The sequence below is a fragment of the Haemaphysalis longicornis genome, unplaced genomic scaffold (assembly GCF_048455015.1).
Source record: "Haemaphysalis longicornis isolate Haplotype H1 unplaced genomic scaffold, Haemaphysalis longicornis Haplotype H1 scaffold_5, whole genome shotgun sequence".
Lineage (NCBI taxonomy): Eukaryota > Metazoa > Arthropoda > Arachnida > Ixodida > Ixodidae > Haemaphysalis > Haemaphysalis longicornis.
In genome coordinates, this window is record NW_027526385.1 from 78496702 (window position 1) to 78520522 (window position 23821).

General features: G+C 45.4%; 1 protein-coding gene across 1 annotated transcript in view; it reads right to left on the reverse strand.

The window, feature by feature from the left end:
* The window catches only part of LOC144139780 (lysosomal alpha-glucosidase-like), a 65735-nt gene that overhangs the window by 18411 nt on the left and 23503 nt on the right, over positions 1–23821 (reverse strand). Inside the window, exons 9-13 of the mRNA XM_077672040.1 lie at positions 20280–20413; positions 17701–17861; positions 14004–14152; positions 11740–11824; positions 3724–3932 (exon numbers count right to left, since the gene is read on the reverse strand). Coding sequence (XP_077528166.1) covers positions 3724–3932; positions 11740–11824; positions 14004–14152; positions 17701–17861; positions 20280–20413 — 738 coding nt within the window. The remainder of the gene's footprint in view (positions 1–3723; positions 3933–11739; positions 11825–14003; positions 14153–17700; positions 17862–20279; positions 20414–23821) is intronic.

Genomic DNA, 23821 nt, shown 5'->3' on the forward strand with positions numbered 1-23821 from the left:
TCCTTTTTAAGCTTCTTGACTTCAGGAACAAAGCACAGATACTGAAAAGGGGAGCTAAACTTAAGGACACAGGAATTTCTATTGGCGAAGACTTCTCACGGAGAATAAGGGATGTCAGAAAGAAGCTCTGGGACAGTGCAAAACAGAACCGATTGAATAAGAAAAAAGTGTCGTTGGCTTTTGATAAACTCTAAATTAATAAGCAATGTTCTAAGTTGGATGATGTCAAGAATGAAGAATGAAAGAGTACTGATAAAAAAAACGACCTAGACCTAAGCCGCCCCATGATGACGAGGCAGCGCGCCCAGTCACTGTCAACGCCAGACTCTTGAACGATGCCCCTTTTCATGCACCTAACGAGTATGATGAAAGGAACGATCAACCCCTATTCAGCAACAGAAATAAAAACCTACGCCTTGTTAATGTAAACGCGCGAAGCATTGTAAATAAAACTGACCTCCTTGAAATCACTTTACTCCAACATGATCCGCACGTCACAGTAATTACTGAAACATGGCTACGCAACAAAATTAGTGATGATACAATATTCCCACCGAACTACAAAGTCTTTCGCAAAGACCGTGCCTCTAGGGGTGGCGGTGTGGCGGTTCTAATCAAAGAACAGATTGAAGCCATACTGTTGGACGATATTGCTGACTTGGAGTGCTTGTGCATTAAGTTATCTTGTTGGGGTCAGCATTTTATTTTATACGCGCTCTACCGCTCTCCAGACACGCCCCCCTGAATGATTAAGCAAACTTGAGCTACACATGTCTCAATATCACAAACATAAAATTATTCTTGTAGGTGACTTCAATCTACCAACTATTAACTGGGAATTAATGCACGCTGGTCACCAGAATGTTGAGCATGCTAACATTATGTTCAGTATTATGTTCACTCATGATTTGGCCCAGCTGGTTCGCGACCCAACGCGTGTCCAAAGTTCTTGCAGGTCTGTTTTAGATCTGATATTTTTCAATCATGCGTTCAGCGAATATACCGTGTCTGTCCAAGCCGGATTATCTGATCACTATCTTGTGGGCCTTTCCGTTCCACTGTTGAAACGTGGTGATAACAAAAGCTGTCAAGTGCGGTCTTTCAAAGACTACTCCCGTGCAGACGACGCGTCCATAATTGGTTATCTGGAGACCGGTCTTCTTGATTTTGACAATGATGATGTATGCGCTCTCTGGGCACAGTTTAAAAAAATGTGTGAATACTGTTTAGCTAAATTTGTCCCAAGCTGAAAAAAGAAAACTCACAAACAGACCCCCTGGATAACGCGTAGTATTATTCACCTGAAACGTAAAATTAAATGTCTAAAAAAGAAGCGTGCGGATTCTACTAAAATCGGACAATTGCAGGCTAGCCTCGCACAAGCTGTGCGTTTTTCTAAGGATTATTATTTCCAAACAACTCTCCCAAATTTCATAAAAAATGACCCAGATAAATTTTGGTACCACTTGACGGATAAAAAAAAAGCCTGTATCCGAAATGTTAGTAAATGACTCTATTGTTACGGACAAGGAGATTATAGCTGAGCATTTCAATATATACTTCCATAGCGTGTTTTCTAGCCCAAGTGCATATCCATCTGATGTTCCATCGTTTCACACGACAGAGGCCAACTTTGTTTCGTACCCGGGTGTATTTTCCATGCTCTTGAAACTGAAAACTAAGAAATCAAGCGGTCCTGATAATATTCCAAATACCTTTCTTTGCCGATATGCTGAATTGATCGCGAAATATCTTGTGATTATATTCCGTGTATCTTTGATGTCTTCAAAGCTCCCTAGTGACTGGAAGGCTGCCCGAGTTGCGCCGGTATTTAAAAAAGGTAACCGCTTGCTCTTTGAAAATTATCGTCCAATATCCTTAACATCATCATGCTGTAAATTAATTGAGCATATAATCGCAAATCTTATCACCGAATATCTTGAAAATAATGCTGTCTTAAGTGATACTCAACATGGTTTCAGAAAGGGGTTTTCTACTGTGACTCAACTGCTCACTATAACTCATTCCTTTGCATCTACTCTAGATAAAAACGGTCAGATTGATGTGGTATTCTTGGATTTTAGCAAAGCGTTTGACAGGGTTCCTCATGACAGACTAATACTAAAATTAAACAATATTGGTCTTCCTCGCATCTTGGTTTTGTGGGTTATTGATTATTTAAAAAAACCGAATTCAGTACGTTGAAATCGGGGATCAAAGATCGGGCTGTCTTCCTGTCGCCTCTGGAGTACCGCAAGGGAGTGTCTTGGGACCCCTGCTGTTCCTGCTGTATATAAATGACATTGTAAGTGTAGTATGCTCATCTGTGCAAATTCGTCTGTTTGCAGACGATTGTGTTTTGTATAATGTAATCACTTGCCCTGAAAATCAACATGACCTTAATGACAGTTTGTTTAATGTTTTCCAATAATGCAATCGCTGGGGAATGGCTTTGAACTTAGATAAAACTGTATGTATGCGTATAACCCGGAAGAAAAATCCATTGCAGTATACTTATACACTAAATGAGTCACCTGTCCAGCAAGTTTCTGAATTCAAATATTTAGGAGTAACACTCACAAGTAATTTATCTTGGAATCAACATATTGACAATATTTCCGCTTCCGCCTTCTGTAAACTGTCTTTCTTACGACACAAACTAAAAAACGCTCCTTCACATGTCAAACTCCTGGCCTACCAATCAACAATCCGACCAAAGTTAGAATATGCATGCGTAGTATGGGACCCGTTCACACAGAAAAACGTCAATAAACTAGAAAGAATCCAAAGAAAAGCTGTAAGGTACTGTAAGATACTCTAAGTTTCGTCACACTGATTCACCTTCTGATTTAATTAGAGCTAATGACATTGAACTCCTTGAGTCACGACGGAAGACATTTAGGCTTGATTTTCTTTCCCAACTTCTTCAGAGACAAACAGCACTAGACCCCACACAGTACCTGACACCCATATCGACAAGACACACGAGACACCATCACCCAGGAACCCTAACACCTTATTTTGCACGGAAAGATACATTTAAATTTTCTTTTTTTCCACGAACAGTGGAAGAATGGAACTTACTAAAAGACTCTGTTTAAATATTCACTTTGGTTATTTTGCTAACTGTGTATTGTTGGGTCTGTAAACCTGTACTTGTATGCTGAATTCTTTCCTTTTTCCTTTTACATTTCTACCTGACTTGAGTGCCTGATATGTACTTGCTACTTGTACCGTGCCCACCTGCTTGGACCTGCGAAGGTCTGCAGTATGCAATAAATGAAATGAATGAAACCGGTTGCCGCGGGTTCTGGGGTGTGCTAACGTGGTCAACTTTGTGAAAGATGTGAAGGGCTGCGGACAAAGGGATCAGCGCCTGCCAGTCATAAAGAACTTTAAGCGGCAAGGTAGGAAACCCTTGTGAGGTGCAACAGCCGGGTCTCCGACGAAGGGAGAGAGGCCGCCACCTCTGCTATTTCTACAGGCTTGCGCCACTAGTGCAAGCAGCCCCATTTTTTAACATTTGTGTTTCTAACTCCGATTTAAAAAAAATGTTCAGAAATGAGTTGCGGGGTCCCGTTAAAATTGCCCTTCCGGGCTGCCTTCACTTCTGTCACGCTCGCCAGACAGAGTATGATCACACAACCAAGGAAATCCTACATCAGGCGGGCCTGTTAAGTTCGTCTAGGAGCAACAAACACTGAGTTATACTTGCGCACTCACCGCAGTCTCCTGGGAGACGTTGCCGACACGGGCACGATGTTCCCTCCTCTGAGCAGAAGCAGAACGCGGTGCCGCCCGCGACGTAACTCCCGGAACCCGCCGGACATCTTCGAAGGTCCGCGGGGCAGCCGGGAGGAATCGATGGCCGCGCAGGTCTCGAAGTCGTACCAGACACCCTCCGGAACGTATGCGAGCCATTGGGTCACATTCTGTGCGACGTGTATATGGGCCAGAGACACTTGTAAGCACACGCTATGCCGCAAGCGAGAACTGAAAAGCCTAAGTGAGCAGTTCTTGGCTGTCCAGATAAAGGTATTTGCGACACAACGTGCTAATTGACCTGCTTTGGCAACGCACAATAAAATCCCAGCATAAGGTACAACAGGTAAGTGGAAGATGGCTATGGCAAGCATGCACCGTGTTTTAAAAAATGTCTGTGAAAATATGCAGCAGCTGTAGACCGGACTGCAGTGACTGAATGATGTGCCCGGACAGACAGCCTTAGCTCTTATTCTTTATACTCTCTTAATATCTCTCTCTTTCTCTCTCTACTTTACCTTTTACCTCCCCCTCTACTTCCCTTTCCCTTCACTGGGTTGTATGCAGATGAGCTTCCGGACGAGCACAAAACTATCCACAGTGAACTTTCTTGCCTTTTCCTTTCCCCCAAACTACAATCAACCAACCCGGCAAATGTCGCCGAAAGATGTCCTCTTCCGCCACTGCAACGTAAGTAAGTGCCTCTCTTTTCTCCCCAGCCCACCTGTCACGCTTTCCGTCGTCTCGCTCCTCCAATAATAAACACGGTGAAGACTTGCTCAAGTCAATTCAATTTTAGCGCGTTCCCCTTCTCCCGCGCCATATTCTTGAAAAATTCGTCACGGTGGGACTCCTTGGAATTCCGCCACGAGGCAGCATCCACGGGCTTCGGCCCTTTTTGTATTGTTACATGGGGGCAGGACACAAGAAATGAACCATGGATGTTGCGAGCGACGTATTTGCACTTTGTACGTGATGTCGGCCGTGCGAGAGCCCGCACAGGTGGTTTTTCTTCTCCGCAGGCAGGGCCCATAGCTTCCATGTTATTTCTTTCGTGGTAGTAGTTTTAACACAAAAGCGCTTCATGCCGGGACACACCAAGGTTTCACTGACGTCATATCCGACACAAAATGACGCCGGGACAACGAACACAGGCGAAATTCCAGAAAAAGTTTTGTTGACGCAGATGGTGCTGCCGTCTAGGAGAGGTGAAGCGAAGTAATGCGTCATGACCCTAACGAGCGCCGACAGTTGGCGGAAGCTGCGTCGCAGGGACGCCGACGGGTGAATGGCGCGAACGTGACTGATTTGATGCGAAGAGAAACGCCAGGGCGACGTGGAACGCGTTTGCGCGTTCACGGTTCAAGCTACGAACTCTACCTCTCGCGTTACACAAGCTGAGCTCGTCGCAACGCAACCGTCTGCCGTACACGCCACGGAGCAGGACCAATGTGATCGCACCTTTGCTGAAACGACCTGCTAGCAGGACGTCGTTTGCAAAATACTCTCACAAGACACCTGTCGACCCGCAAATCATCCTCCTTTCGCTGCAGATTTTGCTGCCTATTTCACTATTGTGTTTTGCCTATTCCTATGACTGAGGAATCAACCGCAGTTTTTTATTCGTCAAAACGTACTAGTGAGCACTCCTTTCTTGACCGTGATTTTGGGTCAAAACATAGTAGTAAAGGCTGTTTTTTTTTTCAACGTGTATTTTTTTGTTAATTTCCTATCAGGAAACTCAAGCACCCATGAAGGAACCCTGCAAGTGTAACGGATGCTGTAACTACCACGTATGTATGGATGCTTTGCATCCAATATGCCTAATGTTTTCTGTTTTCTCAACAATCTTCACAAGAAAAAACATTGCCACCAGACGTACCAGTTCAGAAAAGTTTTGCCTCTTGAAATATCTCGTTTAAGTAATGTTTTACCTTTTAGCCGAAACGCTGAATCTAAGGAAAGACAGGCAAACGAATTTTTTCTGCTTAGGTAGCCCAAGAAAGACTGTCGCCTCCAAAAGCGCGCTGAGCCTGAGCCAGGTAGATGAGCTTCAAGAAGTTCTTGCGGCGAATACGTCTTCTCACGTTGTTTGAAGGCGAAAACCCAACGATTATCAAAGAGTTCTCCGCTTCTTAATTGTGTTTGCGTTTCTTTCTTCGCTGTCGCTTATTCGTCTTACGAAGCGATTTAAACCGACAGGTTTAATTGAATGAACTCGCCAACCACGCGGCAGCATCCCCCCAGTCAGCGCTCTCCTCTGCGTGCACCTGTTTTACAAACGTACCGCCACGTTCACCTGTCATGGCGCGCGCATGATGCTTGTTCCATTCTGCCATAGTGCCAGGTTAGCGCTGTGGTTAAAGCCTTTAGCTGCTACTCTGGCGACACGAGCTCGAATTGCACAGTAGCCCAATTTGTTTTCCCTTTACAGCGGCCTCCATTTTCGTACCATTCGTGTTGGCAATGAGGATAACGAATACTAGTAAACCATATTCGAACTGTACAAATACCTCTTAATCCGGAACTACAAATGCGAAAAAACAAGAGGTTTAAATTCGCTTTCCCGTATAGAACGCCTACAATTGTAGGAGAACCCATATCCAAAGCGCCATAAACCCAATTGGGTATTACCTACGTTCCGTACAAACTATGCTCATCAACTCCTATCATATCAACTACCCACCAACATTAAACAAGCTCACTCATGAGGGTATCGATATTGATACTTTTTGATTGTCATTTTTACGCAGTTATCTCGCCGATAATTCACGTTCTACATAAGAATATGCGGTTTATTTTTAATATTGAGGTGAGTGCTATATAACTTCGATTGAATGTTTGACAAGGAAAGCTTGATTTGTTTTATGAATTGTTAATGAGTAGTCTTGGATTGTTCGTGCGCATGTATTTTTGTTTGCTTGATCACTGATTTTTTCTGTTTTTTCTTCCACTACGCAGGATGTAGTACAATGTCATTGTTTTTATGGCGCAGAGCGTAGTAGAATATCAGTTCTTGCCTTTATTATTTATTTTTCTTTTTCCACTACGAAGAGCGTAGTAGAATTTCATGTTTTTCTTTTCTCTTTTTTCTTTTTTTTTCTCACTACGCAGACCGTAGTACAATGTTAAACTCTGCCGTCTATTGCGGTTTGCTGTCGCTGTCAGCTGTAAGGGTGGTGGAAGCTCAGTCAAGAGATTTTAGCTTTTACTCCCACCTCCTCCATCACTTGTATTGAAGCAAATAAATACTATTATTAATATTATTATTATTATTATTATTATTATTATTATTATTATTGAAGCATCTTGCGGCAAGATGGCGCCCAGCAAGGATTGCTGTATTCTATGCTCTTGTGTTTTTTATGGTAAACAAAAGTTTTTCCGCTGGCTTTCCCGTAAAAAACGCGCGCACGCGAAGTGTGTTGTGTGGCCGGACGCTGAGCTTCAACTCCCGAGTTCTGGTGCTCGGCCGTTCAAGTGCAACATCTGTGAAACGGCTGAGGCGGCGGCTAGGCCTAGCGGAGCCGGCGACGACTTCGGCACGTCCGCTAGCGGGGCTCCTTCCCCCTGCTCCCTTCGACGAGACTCGCCGCCCGTCGTCGAGAAGGCCCCGGCCCCGCCGTCCCAGCCGGTTGACCTTGACGCCGAAGCTGCCGGTCTTCGCGCACTCCTCATCGACGCGCTGGAAGGAATTTCTTTCCTCACCGACCAAGTGGCCCGGCTGCGGGAGGACAACGACCTCATGCGCCGGGAAAACGCGCACTCTTTCGACAGTCTCCGTCAAGAAAGCGAGGGAGACCGCGCCCATTATGCGAGGGTGGTTAGTTCCCTGCGTGCGGAGGTGTGCTCCTTGCGTGCCGAATTGCTTCGTCGCCCCCCTGCCTTGCAGGATGAAGTACGTTGCAGCTCGGAAAAGCTTTCTTTCACGGAAGTTGTCTACAAAGAAGTGTCGCCGGCGGCTACGTCGGCTCCGCTGCAGTCGGTGTCTTCGGCTTTTCCGACACTGCCTCCCACTCCGTCCCCACTTTCCCCGGTGCAATCTGTGTCTGTGCTTGACCGTAACCTTCCTACTATTGAGAAGATGCGCCGAAGCCGGGCATGTGTAGGTGCATCGGACACATGTGGACTCGTCGTCGTTCCGCAGCCGAAGCGCCCCAAAGCTATGTTCGTCTCAAAGCTTTCCCCATCCACCACCTCTGCTAGCCTTAATGCCCATCTGTCAACCTTAGGTGTCTCGTCCTTGAGCTGCCGACGACTGAAGACTAAGTTTGACACGTACGAATCCTTTTATATATACGTCAGTGAAGAGTTTTTCGAGCGCTTGAATGACCCCGCTGTTTGGCCGAAAGACTGCCTCTTTAAGGAGTTTCGAGGCATGTTTCGCGAAGGTATGCTTCACAGCTCTGAGCGCATCACATAAGAAAAGCAATGATGACTAGTACTTTGGATGTGTTTTATCAGAATGTGCGCGGTCTTCGTACTTAGTAAGAAGGCAACTGACTTCTTTGGTAATGTTCTGGCTTCTTGTTTTCCGTTAATAGCTATCTCTGAAACTTGGTTGTGCCCTGATATCCTGTCTAGTGATTATTTCCCTCAAAATTACCATGTATATCGTAGTGATCGTGCCTTGACGGGAAGCAAACAAAAAGGGGGTGGGGTCCTTCTTGCCATCGACAAATCTCTCCCGAGTGTGCTTTGTAGTGATATTCAGAATGCAGATGAGTCTGTATGGGTTGAAATTCTTATCTCTAAAACTGAAAAACTTCTTGTTGAGGTTTTTTACATTCCCCCTGATGTAGCTCCTGACACATTCAATCAGTTAGTCTCCTCCATTAAACAGGAGCTTATTACTCATTGCAACCGCAAGATCCTCCTTCTTGGAGACTTTAACGCTCCTGGCGTTCAGTGGAGCCATCTATCCTGTTCCCACCATAACCACCACATTGAACAGAAGGGTAATAGATTACCAGATTTTTCGTCTTTCACTTCTATGGCACAGCATAATTACATAGAACACTGCAGTGGAAACATTTTCGACCTGTGTTTTTCGAATTTTGATGATGTTAGTGTGTCACACTCTGCTTGTCCTTTAGTTAGACCTGACAGATTTTGTCCTCTTCTTTCTATTTCCTGTTCCCTTCCCACAATGCTCCACCATTCCGTAAGTTCCTGCAACACGCAACCTCGCTACGCTTTCGCCCGGGGAGATTACGTTGGGCTGTATGATTACTTTTCTGCTGCCCCTTGGTTGACAGTCATTGACGAAACTGATGTCAATGAACAAGTTGACCGTTTTACTGAGACTGTACTTTTGGGTATGAAGAAATACATCCCGCAATATTTACCAAAGAAGTTCAAATTCCCACACTGGTTTTCTTCTGAATTGCGGGATGCCCTTAAACTGAAAGAACGTGCGCACAGAAAGATGAAGGCTCTGGTGCGAACCAGTTCGCTCAGGAGTTTCGGTGCCTACGTGCCTTATGCAAAATATTGCACAAGCGTGATCATGCTTCGTACCTGGCGTCAGTAGAAGCTAAAGCAACCCATCAACCGGGAGCCTTCTGGAAGTACATTCATTCAAGATCTAGTAAAACTAAAGAATCTATTTGTTTACTAGACTCCAACGGCAATGAGGTTGCGGAGGTGGCCGACTGCTTTGCTCGTCAGTTTTCTTCTTTTTTTGGAATTAGCGGTGGCAGTGATAACAGTAGCGCCCCTTGTCACCAGGGCGGTAACTCTGGTTGTTTCCAACTGGATGAGAACATCGTGCGGGCCAGTATCAAGCGGCTAAAGCCCTCGCTTTCTTGTGGACCAGATGGTATTCCTGCCGCCATTCTAAAAACGTATGCAAACATATTCATTGCTGTGTTCACTTCAATGTTTAATAACTGTCTCCGGTCTGGCACGTTCCCTCGCTCATGGAAAATCTCTCGCGTATTCCCTGTATTCAAGTCAGGCCCAAAAACTGACGCCATAAAGTATAGGCCAGTCTCGCTTCTTTGTTCTGCCTCTAAAATATTCGAGTTATCTCTTCATATGGTCTTGTCTTTCTCACTTAAACACGTCCTCATTCCTAATCAACATGGCTTTATGCGTGGCCGTTCAACTACCACAAACCTCGCGTGCTTCATGGATCAGGCCGTCCCAGCAATCATTGGTAGAAGCCAGCTTGATGTGGTCTACTGTGACATGAGCAAGGCCTTTGATGTAGTCAACCACTCGTTATTCCTTGCCGAGCTCATTCTGTTAGATGTCCACGCTTCTTTGGTGGGTCTTATACGTTGCTATCTCCAGCAGCGATATTGCTATGTAAGTGTTAACGGTCAAACTTCATTTAGGTACAAAGCAACCAGTGGTGTACCCCAGGGCTCTGTTGTGGGTCCCCTTCTTTTCTCCATTTTCATTAACGACGTTGCTTCTGTAATTCAAAATTCTTCTTTTTTGTTGTATGCTGATGATATGAAAATCTTTAGAGAAGTGCGTAATATTCATGACTGTAATTATCTTCAGGCTGATATTGCGTCATTCCATCGTTGGTGCACCAAAAACGACCTAATTTTGAACCCCTCAAAAACGAAAGTTATCTCCTATAGTAGAAAAACTCAACAGCTGCAATACTCTTATAAAATTGCAAGCACTGCATTGCCGAGGGTGACTGAAATTCGAGACTTGGGAGTACTATTTGATTCTTCTCTGACTTTCTCTTCCCACGTTACACAAATTACCCGTCGCTCTCTTCGATGTCTGGGTGCTGTTTGCAGATATTCTAGAGAGTTTAAAGGTCATTTTCCTTTCTTCAAGTTGTATTCGGCTCTCTGCTTACCTCTTCTTGAATACGGCTCTGTTGTATGGAATGGAACTTGCAAGTCCAATAGTGACCGTATCGAAAGAGTTCAAAATAAGTTCCTCTTTATCTTTAAGCACCGCTTCCGTCATGTGCAAGTAGACGCTAACGGCAGTGTGCCTTTTCTGAAAAGTCTTCCTTCCCTTCGGTGTCGACGAATGCGAGCTGATATTATCTTTCTTTATAAACTTCTTCATGGGGATATTTTGTGTGACGACTTGGTTACACTTATCAATGTCAACTTGCTGAACAAATTTTTCCGAACATTTCGAACTTTTAGAACAGATGCTTTAAGTAGAAGACCCTCGTCCATCTGCAGAATACAATGTGCATATAATGAATATTCTGATCCTTTTGATATATTCCAGAGCTCTTTTTCTTTGCTCTTAAACGACTTGAAAACTGTTGTGGCTTAAGTGCCTTTATGTCAATGCAAAGTTATGTGCCGTATTTATTTTAGGCAAATCATGTTCTTGTTTGTTTGTTTTTCACATTTCCTGGTTTTGCGTTGCTTGAATTTCTGTAGGTTTGAGTGCCAGTGCTTGTAATGCTGAGCTTCTTTCAAAGTTGAAACTTCCGAACATTTTGTTATAAAACCTTCGTTTTATGCGTATAACGTATCTCTGTCGTGTTCAGTGAGTATTTCCTGTTTTTCACGTGCCTTCAACATTTCGCTGTCCGAGTGTCATGGCTTGCAACGCTAGGTCTCCTGTTTCTTTTATTTTCTTTTTTTTTGCTGTTTTGCTTTCTGAGATTACTGTAACTATCTTTAGTTTATTGTTTCTTTCATGCATACGGTTTTGTGTGTTGTGTTGTCTTGATTTTAGTTTGTTTTTATGTATGTTTTGTATATGCTGTACCAGTACCAAGACCCTAGGGTTGTTCCTGGGCACCGAAAATAAAGGTTTATTGATTGATTTATTGATTGATTGATTGATTGATTGATTGATTATTATTATTACGGTCCCTTGTCACGTTTGAAGACACTTCCAAGGCTTTAGCCTTAAAAAAATTTTCTGTGCGGAAGGTTTATCGTTGACGAAAGCTTTGTTAACCAGCCCCTCAACAGTCGCAAGGAAAGCAACATGGAATCACGACATGTACACGGTGGCGCGGTTCTCAATACTCACGGGTTTCAGAATGGGAACTATCATCAGTGCCGAGCCCCACAGGAACTGGTTGTCTATGCGCGCGGCCTCGCCGTCATTCGGGAATCTGGAATAAAAAAAACGGCTCAGGTTTAACGCTGTTAGACATAGTTGTCACGAGCGAAAGCAACGGCTATGCAGTGCTCGAGATTTGGCAGCCGGCAGTCTGCTACATCTACTGAATGATATCATTCAACCTGTTGCTTGCGTTGAAGGGCACGCGCTGATAGCTCCGCCAGAGAACCCAGGGATGGCGAGGCTGAGGGACCAGGCGCCGGCAAAGCAGTGGTTACACGCTCACTTAGTCAAGTGGTATCGCACCACTTATACTGCTGGTGAAAAGGAAGAAAGGCTCGGCTTGCGCGGCTGCGGCTTAAGGTCACTTGCAAGGCGATGTATGACCTATAAACATGTCAGGAAGTATTGTTTTCGCTATATAAGTAAGAGAATCGTGTGGTGGGCTGGGTTGGGGCACTCTAAAGCTAATTTAAGGGCCGCCGAAAGATAATGGGCTAAGGTTCGCGAGTAACACTTGCTACTTTACCGGAAAAAAAGGGGAGCGGCACCCGACGGCGGTGGCTTAGTGGCTAAGGTTGTGTATTGCTGAGCCAAAGGATGCGGATTCGATTCCCGGCCACGGCGGCCGCTTTTCTGATGAAGCCGAAAAGCGAAAGCGCCAGTGTGTTCGAGATTTGGGCGCACGTTAAAGATCCCCAGGTGGTCAGATTAATCCAGAGCCGTCCACTACGGCGCGCCTCATCGCCTGTGTAGCGTCGGCGTGTTAAACCTCATAATCAATCAATAAACAAATTTTTTCATCAAAACGTTTATAAAGATATATTCGAGATCAGCATAATTGGGACTATGTACCGTTTGTTTCTTTGGGAAGCCTTATAGGATGCGTATGTTTGCGTATATACGGAGTAAAAACGTATTGTTCATGGCAAAGCGGTGATTTTTACGGCTTTATAAGGAAAGTGACCTGAATTTCAGCTTGAAAGGAATTAATAGTAATGTAGAGCGGGATGAGAAGTGACGGAGCAGATGACTCCACGGTGACGAATGCATTACACGTGACAACATTGAAACCTCTTGAGTAAAGGTATTGCGATACAACTCCTCACTCTGCTCTTCACCTTCAAGAGGCACAAATTATGATCATAATTACGGCACGTATGGTAATAATGTCGGTGGTACTGATCATAATAAATATTATATTAATGATGGTGACTACGACGGTGGCGATGATTCAATTCATTTTTTTTTATTTTGCTATGAAATTGCGAGGAAGTAACGACCTGGATCATGACGAACGCCTAGACATTTTTTTTAGTGGAACAGTGCAAACATTATGTTTGCACTGCAAACATTATGGAAACATAAGTGCAAACATTATGAAACAGTGCAAACATTATGCAAACATTATAAAAGTAATGCGAAGTTTGGTTTACCGCCTAATGATGATATGTTCCCGAGTTCTTCTGGTAATGACCTGTTGTTCATAGCAATGTTCGCAAGTTGTTCGCACTAGGAAAAAACTCATCCCTAAGGTTAATATTCCTCCTCAAGAATTGAACTTCGGGGAGGCCAAATGAATACTCCATACGTGCGTTGGGAAGGAGGCGAAGGGGAAGAAGAAGAACGGCGCCCCCTTGCTTGTGTTTATGATGAACCCTTTACTAGTCACAAGGCTGTGTTCTTACTACTTCCTCCGAAAGGGCCATTAACATCGCTTGTTCATTCATTCAAACGTTCGTTGGTTTGCTTGTTTGTTTGTGCGTTTGTTATCTTGCTGGCTTGCATGATTGCATATTTGTGTTTGTTTCCTCATTTGTTTGTTTGTTTGTTTGCTTGCCTGTCTGTCTGTCTGTCTGTCTGTCTGTCTGTCTGTCTGTCTGTCTGTCTGTCTGTCTGTCTGTCTGTCTGTCTGTCTGTCTGTCTGTCTGTCTGTCTGTCTGCCTGTCTGTCTGTCTGTCTGTCTGTCTGTCTGTCTGCTTGCATGCTTGCAAGCTTGTTCGCTTGCATGTTTGTTTCAATTTCTCCGTTATCCTTTCTGGAGCCTATCACTAGAAATGACGTCATTCTTTCCTCATTCTCAAATTCACTAATAAGAAGGTTTTACTACGTAAGAGACCAAAATTCAGGGCCAAGCAGGCGGTCTTTTGTTTTAAGACTGCAGACACAATTGAATGACATTGGAGCGTTACGAATCGCAGCAAACATTTCTGCGATGGTGGCGCACTCACTCGACGAACAGAGGCCGCGCGACGGTTTCCCCAGCCACATGGCTTCGGTGGAAGAGGTAATAGAGGTAAGGGCGCAGCGCTAGCCGAATCTTCACCATGTCGATCATCTCGCTGTGAAAGGCGCTCGAGAAGGAAGACGAAGCAGATTGCTGAAACAGGAAAGACCTTACGATAGAGTGGCGATCAATTTTAAGGTGATCGCTCGAGCGGCGACCTAATTAAACGGCAGTATCACGTTACGTCATCACCTTTCGTGGAGAGGGAAACATCTCATTAGCTTCTCTCTCTGATCCTGTTCGTTGAGCAGTTGTGACTCCCTCCTAAAGAGTCGGAGCTTTTTGCTTTTATTACGCGTCGACAAGGAGATAGCGGGGACACTGAGCAAGTCGCATTCTTCTGTTTTTGTAGGAGTGGGCGGAATCAACTGCAAAATTAAGGGGCGAGTGATAGCCCATGCATGCAACGACGTACACTCATGATTACCGCAAAAGTGAAACGAACGCAGAAAAATGATGGCAAGTTAGTCATCGTGGTGACGGTTGCAGCCCGGAACAACCGACGGAAAGAAGAAAGGAGCGCAACCTTTATGTTTACAGACTCGTAATCGGTCACTGTGCCGCTTGAGATGACCACCGGAGCATGCTCCCTCGATTACCTTGAAATTGAACACGACCGTACATCATCATCATGACAATCTTCGCCGTTGTCACCTACCGCTCGACGCCCAGTGTCCGCCGAATTCCATCCCTGCTTCCAAGGACTTTTAAATGCAGAGCATTTCTTAGCCTCGCCTCTTCCTGCGTCGGACGGCGTCAACAGCTCCGCGTCCGCAGCAGGTGCGCCTCTCCTCCTTCCCTCATCTCTCTCAACAGCAGCTGGCGCGCGCATGCATCGTAGTCGGCCCGTTCGCTCCGTCGCGGTCTCGGCCACGGAGCAAGATATGTCTCGGCGTAACAGGTGCGTGAGAGCAGCGCGGTGGGGCGTGGAAGGGCGCGCGCCTGCTTGCGTATGCGCGCTCTCCTCCCCGTACTGCTCTCCCTCTACTGCGCGCGCTGCAAATATAAAGCGGCTAGCGGTCGCTCGTGCTTAAGTCACTGCGTTGCTCCTTCCTTCCTTGGTTGATGCTCGCTCCCACGTTTACTCGTGTCTGCTACTCCAGCATCCCGGAAGAAGCGATGGAAGCAACACTGCCTTCAACCAGTACTGAGGCCCCAATGCTCTGCATTTACTCGTGTTCCCCTCGCGGGAAGGCGCGGGAATTTTTTTTTACCACCAATATTTTTTTACCAATACCAATACTTTTTTACCACCGCATGCAACTGTCCTGAACCTTCGGTGAACACACCATTACCCTTGTCTTACGCTTATTATTCCGCTCCCTTTTTAACAGCGGAGCTGTTTAAGCTCGAGATTGGTCCGGTGGCCTGAGCAAAAAAATAACATTGTTCATTTCATATTTTTTTTCTCATATTTATTAGATAATTTTGCGCATTACAAATGTGCAACAAGATGTTGGGCCAATAGCCGAAGCTAGTTGAGGCCCAGATAAAGATAGACAGCAGGGAAAAGAAACTTAATTAACAATTAAGCGAAACAAGTGCAATACTTAGTGTACGCAGAGTGTATAAATACAGGACGCAAAGGCACTCATAAGCCGCGAGAGAAGAAAATAAACACCAATATCAATCAATACAGTGAAAACAAAATACACACTTTTACACATTTGAATCTTACACTCGAGTTGCCTGTGAATGGTTGCCTTGTTGCCTGTGAATGGTGCACCACCGCAGATAGGGCATTATAACAGTGAACCCAGCTTTCGGGCCTACTTGAGGGCGAGCGCAAGGGGCATATGTCTACGCGCACCCTATCCCTATACAATTATAAGGATGATAGTCTTCCTTGGGACACTATAACTGATAAAATGGCGCAGCTCACACAAATGGTGCGCGGCCGGAAAAAACAGCGGAGCTTGCGGTCGAACCAGCTTCTTCCTGCCTAGGATCCGCTGTCACCTCCGTGGGACCAACCGGAATGGACTTCTGAAATCCGGCTAAACTTTACGTCACCGCTCAACACTTATCCTAGCCTAATAGGAGCATCGTAAAACCTAACAAAACTTAGCAAACAATTGCAAAACCTAGCAAAACTTAGCAAAACCGAAAAAAAGCTAGGTTGACTCCCAGCTCCGCCGTTTCTCCAGCCATGCACCACAAGGGAAAGCTACGCCATTTTTTTTTCTTTTGGGCTGGATCATCACTAAACTCAGCACGGAAATAGAACTCATTATCGAGAGAAATTCTAACATGTAAGTTTACACCAGCGCACGCAAACTATAGGATTGTGATGCATGAACGTGAAGTATCAGCGTCCTTTGGGTCGGAAAGTACTGTAAGTATACACGTCCTAACTGTAAATAAACCAGACAAGAACTTGCATTTATTCAAACTCAATTGAACTTTGACTTAACGAAGTCACCGGTACCCGCGATCATTTTGTTAAATCGATAATTCTGTAATACCGAGAACGGATTAGCCTCATGAGAGACTACACAAGGAATCTGTATTTTTTGGTCAAATAGCACAATTTGTATCACTGTGTTTCCCGCAATTGAGTTTTAATTGATTGCAAATCGGGGCAGCTATGTGCTCTATTTCACTCCTTATTTGTGTTCGCCTTCTATTTGTTCGTGACTCTACTCATAATCTTACAGTTACAAACAGGCACGTAAATACACTTAGCCCGAATGCACTAATTTTGTCCCCACACAGTACACTGCTCAGTGCAAATTTTTCCAACACTGAGGTACCCTAGAATATGCAATCCTGGAATGCGTGAACGGCCCAGCCCTACCACCCCTCTCCACCCGTTCCTTTGCTGAGCTGTGGGAGGCATCGTTAATGAGCTGTCGACTGGAGAGCCAGACACTGGCAAAGGCCAAGACGGCTAGGGCAGCGCATGGATTTCCGGCATAGAGTTTCACTCTCACGCCTGAGCGAAATAAAACGACTTTTTCCTTCTCTCTCCTTTGTATGGATACGATTTATTTGGATTGATAAAATGTTGTTGAATGTATGAACACAAAAAATGAACCGCTTCCCCCCGGAAACAGGCTTGCACGCGAAGCTTGGCCTCAGTGAAAGCGAAAACGACCAAAGTCGAAACGCAATGACCATAAAACTAAAAAAAAACAAAAAACACTTAAGCCAAAAGCAAAACGCAGAAGCACCAATAAGGCAATAACTTGCATTTTGCTGAGTTTTACCTGAACGCAGCTTTTTTTTACATTATTGTAGATCATTCTTCGGCGATTATCGGGAATGTTTGCGTTCTTCAATGGGTGACCGCTATTTCGCGCAGCGAACCATCTGCGGCCTACCCATGCCGCGCTATAAGGGAAGTTCCCAACGAGAGCGAGCAGCCGCACCTGCGATGTGGCGTGATGCGACCGACGGCGCTGACCGGCTCCCGTTGTGGCGTGATATAGCGCGGCACTAGGACGCGCGCGCCAGCGCCAGCTGCAAACGGCGAGCGACCGCCGCGACAGAGAAGTGGGAGTCCTCGGGAAGGCTTCAGGATTACGCCACTTTACGGCGCAAGTCAGTTAATATAAGCTTCGCTAGAAAAGGCCACAGGCACAAGCTTGCCTGTTGCGCACTCGTCGCAGTTATGCCCTTAAGGGCGCTGCCATACTCACATAGATTTCCGGTTTGTTTGTCTTGACCAAAGGGTAGAACATGGCCAGGGAGAACCACGTGGCGCATAACTCCTCGTCAATGGGCAAAGACCGGTCGAAGCCTTCTCCGCAGATCTCGGCGCCGCTCAACGGCATACCCAGCAGGCTTGCCGTCAGCAGCACTGCAAAGTCGGTTATCAAAAGAGCTGCAGACAGCCGTTGTCACACAGGACAAGTCGAGTGCAAAAGCATTTCATTGTTTGCGCTGGGGATGTGTAATGGGTGATGTCACCCCCAAGTAAGAGCAGCGGAAGAGTGAACTTGCCAGCTCTGACCAGAATAGGCTGGCTGACCGAAAGAGTGAAGATGCCTGGTATAACCAACGGATTCCTGGTTTAAGGACCCCGCCCGCGTACCAGCTCTTCAGTCGAATAAAATTGTTGCCTTCTTCACCTTCCCCTACTGGACCACGAGTAGTATCCACCATTTTATCCACTCCGGTCGAGTGAAGGGTGCGCGACCGCATTAGTCACATAGTGGCATTCTATGTACGGTGGCCTTACGGAGAGCGTTCTGGTCAGTGTGGTGATTTGTGCGATTGTGGTAGCGTAAGAGATTTGTGTTGATATAACCCCACTTCGCCTGCACCCTCTCCTTTTCACTTCCCGTCCCGCCCACCTGTCCAGGTACTCCGAAATGGCGATCCCTGCAATGCAGTACCCGTGAAGCAGAGCCGTTTTTCATTGTTGACGCTTCAGTAATTTCACCGCGACTCAGCATTTAACGGTAGGAAGAAATGTTAGCTTAGTAAAGGAATAGCTATACCTCGGACAAAGTCAAATAAAGCATAAACAAGAACGGACGCGCTTTCACTGACCCGATAAATGGGAGTCAACAACGATTAAATTGAGGCGTTAACGTATGGCTTAGCGCCTTCATCCTTACACAAACCAGAGTCAGATGAGGTCGGGCGTGGTGCTTGGAATGCTTTTGTGCCTGGCTTCCGCTTTTTTTCTTGTCTCCCGCAATTACGCTTGCGCGCGAAAAATGAAAGGGTGTCAAGGTTTCGCCGACATTGAGTTGTTTGTTTTTGTTTTTTGTTGTTTGTCTGTCACATCAAAGCTGGGCACAACGCGTTGTCGTATGTGAAGTTCAAATATCCACAGACGCGGCATGATAATATTTTCACCCTGGCCCTGGAATTATTCGAACAGGGATGAACGACGGGCGCCTGCCAACTTTACTCTGTAATCTCTGACAGCTTGTCACGCGTATAGTCGTGCACATCAACTGGAGTGTTTACTCACAGAAGTTGAAAGCGCTCGTCGGGCAGCCTTGCATCTTTATTTATCTTATGCTGCTCTCAATGCTCACCGCTCAGTCTTCGTTTCTTTTTGTTTTCTTTTGTGGAAAAACGTATAGGCACGCAACAGCATAAACAAGGATGGTGGCGTCTGTTGGCCACGCTAAGTGTACAGGTACTCAACCAAACGAGAGAACAGAAATTTTTTATGCTAGTTCTTGTTCTTTGTAGTTCGGGACTCCCAGATAAAAGTTTACATTTATAATATTGGGGATGCCGAAGGTTTGGAGCTGATGGTGAGAATAATAATAGGGCGGCTGGCATATGAATTCTACCAGAAATTTTTATTTGTGAAGTCCTACAGCTTTCTAAAATATGCTGAATGTCGCAGTCTCTGCAATGATTCTATGGAGTTTGAAACTTAAAACCGCGAACCACTGACCTTTCTTCGTTTCCTTCAAGTTTGAACTCAGCTCATCCCGTAAGCGCTATAATTACTATATTTTATCACAATTCCACAGTTCCTGCTGCGCGAACAGAGTCGGAAATACAGGAAGCTTGCGTGGAGCCCATGTTACGTTAATATTGTGTGAACAATCGATGGGGCATGTCGGCAACATTTCTGACTCCCTACGTCAACAGAAACGGGTCGGCGTGTCGCCAGAGCGCGAGACAGAAGGGAAGAGCCCGAAAAGACGTGGGCACAGTTCGTGGACAGGGCTGTGCCTTCGAAAGTGCCGAGGACGACGTTGTCAAAGAGAAGTTAAAAAAGGTTTGTCTCCCGTTGCTCTTTCCTGCCTGTGTCAGTCTTCCCGCTCGTTCCTTGCTGGGCCTGTTACCGCCGGTACTCTTCGCGCCGCAGATAAGCGCCGAACTGAGCACCCTTACTGTTGCTCTTTGTCACCGTTTATGCATTCCGTGAAACGGGGTGTAAGGCTACTGCAGGGCCGAATAGACGACAAAATAATCCGAGTATGCTCGACGGCGACGGTATGCCGAAGGTGTGAAGGCTTGGGCGAGTTGGTGCATGATTACAAATAGGGGAACAGCGCAAAACAGACCAAACACAAGAAGAAGAAATTGACAACCACGAGAGCTGCCCGTACAAGGCCGCACATGCGGTATCGTGCGAAATCGAGGAGCTGGCCGAGGAGCGACAAAGCCGGTGCTGTGAAAGAAGTTCCCCGATTTCCGCGCATGGGGACATTGTCACCATCATTTTGCAAATAACAATAATGGTTCCCTCTGCACCTGCCGGCCCTTTGTCGTCTGGTTTTCAGGAAAAGCCGGCGCTTACTTGGCACGCTGAGCAGCAGGTCTTGCCAGGTGGGCTGGAGGCCATGGATCACGTGACCGGCATATTTACCGATCCCTGAATAGCTGGAACGGCTCACGATGAGGGGCCGCTTTCTGAACAGCTTCCCCATCACGCTGCGGGGGAACAGAATAGGGCCATATTTACGATCACACCTGAATCAGAGCTTTTATTTTGGTCATACTGGTGAGGGCGTTGGGGTAATAGTAGAAACAGAGTGCGACACGCCAACAAGAAGAATAAGGAGGAAGAGCAGGAAAAGAAATATGGTTAATTCCCCCTGGCAAAATATTGCGAACAGCATCGGATATGACGACGAGTATGCTAATACCCATGCAAGCAAACAACTTTTTTCTTCTGTGTCGCCAATTTTCCTCATCGCGCCACCATGATATGCCTTTTTAAATTCTTTCAATACAACGAATTAAAAAAGAAGTTCGTGAAAATTTTACCCGCGCTGGTAAAAGAATTACCGACGTTGTTTTTCTTCGCTTGTACCTTTCACCCAGAGCAGCGGCAAATGAAGGAGAAAAAAAAACAGTGTTTGATTTTTCTGTCATAGGCATTCGTAAAACACGAAAGTGAAATACGCGGCGAAATCTGCAGCGAAATGAGCACGATTTGGGGGTCAGCGGCTGTCATGTGGGTGTTCTTGGCGAGCGACGTCCTGCTGGCGGTCGCTTCGGGGAAGGTGGGCTGGCGTCATTTTCGTGATGGATATGACGTCAGTGAAATCTTGCTGTATCCAAGCAGAAAACACTTTTGTGTTAAAATAGAAAACCCGAAAACGAGCAACCCTATGTATAACGTACTGATGATGATGATGATTTCATGTTTGTGTTGGTTTCCCCATTGTAGCGGGGTGATGACATGTTATTTTACCAAAAAGCACTAATATACCTATGTTTTATACTCTTGGTTTAATACTAGCGCTGCTTAGGGCAAGCACAAAAAGCTTTTTAGGCAAGTAGCATCGCTCTTTAGTTATAAAGGTTGCTTCTCCGCATAAAGATCTGTGTGCAGGGGTGCACCCTTCACACGCCACTTGCTTCGTTGTACTGGCGTCAATTCCGTGACGGATATGACGTCAGTGACATCTTGGTGTATCCAGGCATAAAACTTGTGTTAAAATGGCAGCATATCTAGTCGCTTTGCCGCACAAGTTTCCAAAGCATGACAGTGTTTTGCCCCAGAACGCACCTATTATCGCCTCTTCCCCGACCACTCTTCTCTCTGCCTCCCCTCCTCCCCTGATTTATGCGATGGAGTTATGCACAGCAATAGACAAACGATATGCGAACAGGAAAATATAAACCAGAACACACAAGTATCGCAATTACTTTCCATGCCAGTGAAATTGTCGCAGCGAGCCATGCCAAAGTTTGGAACACTAAGTTTCTAAATATTACACAACCATGTTATTATGTGGTCTCCACATACGACAATCTAATTTTGCGTGTTCTAATTCATTATTTTATGTTCGCTTTTCATTTGTCAGTGACGGTGCACTTGCCTGCAAAATTCACGCGTTCTCAGTGCTGGCGCCGCATCTGTTCAGACAGCGCGCATCGTTTTTATCAGTCCCACTTGAAGAAACTCGAGTCCAAGTGTTTTGCTCTATACTTTGCTTTTCAACACGCAAGTATTTTATTCCGGACTACAACAAGATTTCACTGACGTCATATTCGTCACGGAAAGGACGCAAGTGCAACAAAGCAAGCGGCCTGTAAAGGGTGCACCCCTGCACACAGGGTCTTCTTGCGGGGAAGCCACCTTTAGTACTAAAAGTACGTTACACTTGGGGTTGTTCATTTTCAGGTTTTATATTTAAACCGAAGGTGTTTTATTCCGGTACACACGAAGATTTCCCTGCCGTCATATCCGTCACGGAAATAATGCCAGTACACCTTTGCCGAAGCGACCCGCCAGCAGGACGTCGCTCGCAAAGCACACCCACAAGACAGCCGCCGACTCAAAAACCTCAGAAGTAGATATGGCTGCACATTTCACTTTCATGTTTTACAGTTTCCTATGACAGAGGAATCAACCCCAGTTTTTTATCTTGCCTTTTAACCCCTTTTTAATGCGTTCTTTTGTTTTTTTCGTTTGCTGCCCGAAAACGTATCCAACGTGAGCCCTTACTTAAAAAAAAGGAACAATGGCATACCCTTATTATGTATATATATTGTCTTAGATACGTTGTAGCATTCCTCTGCACTGAATAACGTAGAAATATATGAGCAAGGGCAGTAGTTTTCGTGGGTTAGGACCGTCTCGCGCATTTATGCGTGCTGTTCAAGCATTCTCTCGCGTTTTCTCTGTAGGCCGTGAAGTATTTGAACAGACAGACAGACAGACAGACAGACAGACAGACAGACAGACAAAATAAAATATCTGCCTTTCTGGTAGCCAAGAAAGGCAATCGCATTTAATAAAAGCAGAGTGCCTCAACGCTTTTGAGATCTGAAGACTACGGTGTCCAACACACGGCCATTTCGAGTACGCTGAAGCCGAGTACGCTAACCCGAGTACGCTGAAGTCCGCCGCGAGCAGCTCTCCCCGCTGACAAGACGTCCCGCCACGTCACTCCAAGAAGTTTTTTATGTATTGTTGTTTCGATGTTTGATATTTTGTTTGCCATAATGTGCGGCTACATTTTGTGCTGTTTATTTGCGTGTGTTGTATGTGCTGTACCGCCTCTCCTGCTTGGGCCCAAACTGGGCCTGCAGTATGTACGAATAAATAAATAAATAAATAAATAAATAAATAAATAAATAAATAAATAAATAAATAAATAAATAAATAAATAAATAAATAAATAAATAAATAAAATTAAATAAATAAATAAATAAATAAATAAACCCACCTAAAGAGGGTGCGATGACTGGGATTACTGCAGGAGACTCAATAAAGTTGTTCTCTCTCTCTCTCTCTCTCTCTCTCTCTCTCTCTCTCTGGTCAGGAAACTGCGCCGCAAAGTCATGGAAGGAGTTTGTTATGTCGTCAAAGCCGTCGCGGAACACGCTGGGAGCACGAAGGGTGAGAAGAGACCTGCGCGCTGCTTTGACGAAGCTACGCTCCAACAGAATCAGACGGCGTCTTCCAGCTGTTTTCACAGTGTCAAATATTTAGTCGATGTGACGTTTTTTGTCATATTGATGAGACTGCTTTTGGCCTTCCGCTTCGATAGCATGCAGCCAGAGTCCTTCAATGCTTTTAAAAACATTGAAGGACACTGAAGGACTCTGATATTGGGATTAATTGGGAAGTGGTTTTGGGGTCCTGGGGTTAACTCTTTTTATTCTACAGACGACGACATTTGGTTACAATTCAAGACATCGCAATTAACGAATGTACACAATTGACATGAAAACACTGAAATACCCAAATGCACTTAGCTTACCCTGTTTGGGGTTGCCACTTTTCCCCGAAAAAAAAAACAAAACAACCGGCCTTTCGGGAAGGGGGGAGGGCGTGGTATTTAGAAGGTTGAATGTCTGTTGAAAACAAAAAAGCACGTTCTT